General features: G+C 43.4%; 1 protein-coding gene across 1 annotated transcript; it reads left to right on the plus strand.

Moving 5' to 3' along the window:
* Positions 1-89: 89 nt before the first annotated feature.
* Positions 90-1,007, plus strand: LOC108666389. Its single transcript, XM_018153256.1, has one exon. The coding sequence runs from the start codon at positions 90-92 to the stop codon at positions 1,005-1,007; it is 918 nt and encodes a 305-aa protein (XP_018008745.1).
* Positions 1,008-1,937: the final 930 nt, after the last annotated feature.

The following is a 1,937-nucleotide window of genomic DNA, read 5'->3' on the forward strand; positions in this document are numbered from 1 at the left end:
TACCCCCTTGGGAATCAATTGCTGACTACATCCGGGACAGCATGGAACCAACATTGGTTGTGAGTCCTTTGGTGCAATTTGGGACTATCATGGGCGAGAATTTCCCTGGTTTTCATGTCATCTACTGCGATGGCTCCCGCCTGCCCAGCCAGGAATCCAGTGCTTGTGGCATTTATATACCTTCACAAGATAGAGCCATATCTTGGCGTCTGCACCCGGGGAGCAGTGTGTTGACCGCTGAGCTCACCGCCATATACCATTCACTAGTTATTATTGAATGTGACTCACATCCCAACTGGGTCATTTGCTCTGACTCTCGCTCAGCTCTGCTTCTCCTGCAGACACAAAAGGGCTTCCACAGCAGGCGCTCATTAGTGGCCTACCGAATCCGGGAGAAGCTCTGGAGACTTAATGCAAATAGACAAGTTATACTACAATGGGTGAAGGCCCATGCTGGAATTCGTGGAAATGAACTGGCTGACAGAGCGGCCAAGTTGGGACATGAGCTGAATCATAGCTCGCTCCATCCAGTTGAGTACACCGATAGAAGATACTGGCTGAACAGACAATTCCTTGCGCGTTGGCAGGCCAACTGGCGCCAGTATGTTGCAGATACAGGGAAGGGTCGCCATCTGTTTACTCTCCGCAATGATTTACTCCCTGTCCCCTGGCTGCACACAAGATCTAGACGTGTCTCAGTTGTACTGGCTCGCTTTTGGCTGGGACATGTGGGTGTGAATGCATACATGCATCGCTTCTCCATGTCAGACTCCCCCTTGTGCACCACCTGCAACCAGGATGAAACAATCGAGCATCTTTTACTCGAGTGCAGTCGATACAGTGCAGCGCGACGGAGACTGAAGCACGCCCTCTCTGGCTTAGAAATCCAGACTCTGACCACACGAATATTACTGGGAGGAGGAGACTATCAAAAACAAACACAGCACCTCATAATTAAAGCAGTTGCAGAATTTCTCACAGGCACTGGTCGTTTGGAAACGCTGTGAAAAGACCATTTTTTGGGGCAACCTTGAAAGCAGGGAAACAGCGAGCATCATCCAGGCCATTTAGAAGTAGTTGCTGTTCCACTTGCAAGCCAATGAAACTTGTCTGCTGCTGAGGAAGAGACCCAAGAAAGCCATCAACACTGCCATGTCCAGATGTGACAGTTGGCCCGCAGGAGGTCATCTACACATCTCAAACAAAGCTAACAACAACTTACTAGATATTAAAAGAATATGAAGTTCATTAAAAATTTGGGGAAGTTCTATGCCAAAACTAGAAAGGACGCTTGGAATTTCCTGTTAATATGAGTAATTCTCTACATGTTTTGATAACAATCTAATATTGTCAGATTTTCGAGCGACTCCATTCTCAAAACCCGCCACACATACATCAGACGTTAAACTTTCTTCGTTATTGGAACATTTGTTTACGTATGGAAAATTTCGCGGGTGAATTGGATCAGCGTAGACAGCGCTGACTTGATTCAAAGTTAAAAGTTTAATTTCTCATGAATTTAGACCCTTTTAATAATTAATAGTCTTGCTGGTATTTTTTCGGATAATTTGATATGGTGTTTCATGAATCAAATCAAGATCTAATTTTTTACGACGGTTATAAACGAGGTTATCAGATCTTGATTCCCTAGCCTAGGGCCTAGGCTACTGTGCTACAGTCAGACCGCTTAACAAGTAACGCTGTACTGCTGTAGTAAAGATTCGGTACCTAAGAGACTAAGATTGACTTGTACCTATTAAACCTAAATTCTAATTTCTAGGTAATAGTCAATTCCTTCCATCTGTTTTCATTCTTATATTTAAGAACAAAGCCTTTATTTCTATGTTGTTATTTCAATTTATCTCAATTTCTGAAATTTCTTTTTTCTGAAGATTTCTAATTTCTTCAACTTGTAAATACAACCTGTAATTTGTAAA

The sequence above is a fragment of the Hyalella azteca genome, unplaced genomic scaffold, assembly GCF_000764305.2.
Source record: "Hyalella azteca isolate HAZT.00-mixed unplaced genomic scaffold, Hazt_2.0.2 contig2622, whole genome shotgun sequence".
In the NCBI taxonomy this organism is placed as follows: domain Eukaryota; kingdom Metazoa; phylum Arthropoda; class Malacostraca; order Amphipoda; family Hyalellidae; genus Hyalella; species Hyalella azteca.

Coding starts and splice junctions, on each gene's coding strand:
- LOC108666389 (XM_018153256.1), top strand. CDS start 90: ATGGGCGAGAATTTCCCTGGTTTTCATGTCATCTACTGCGATGGCTCC.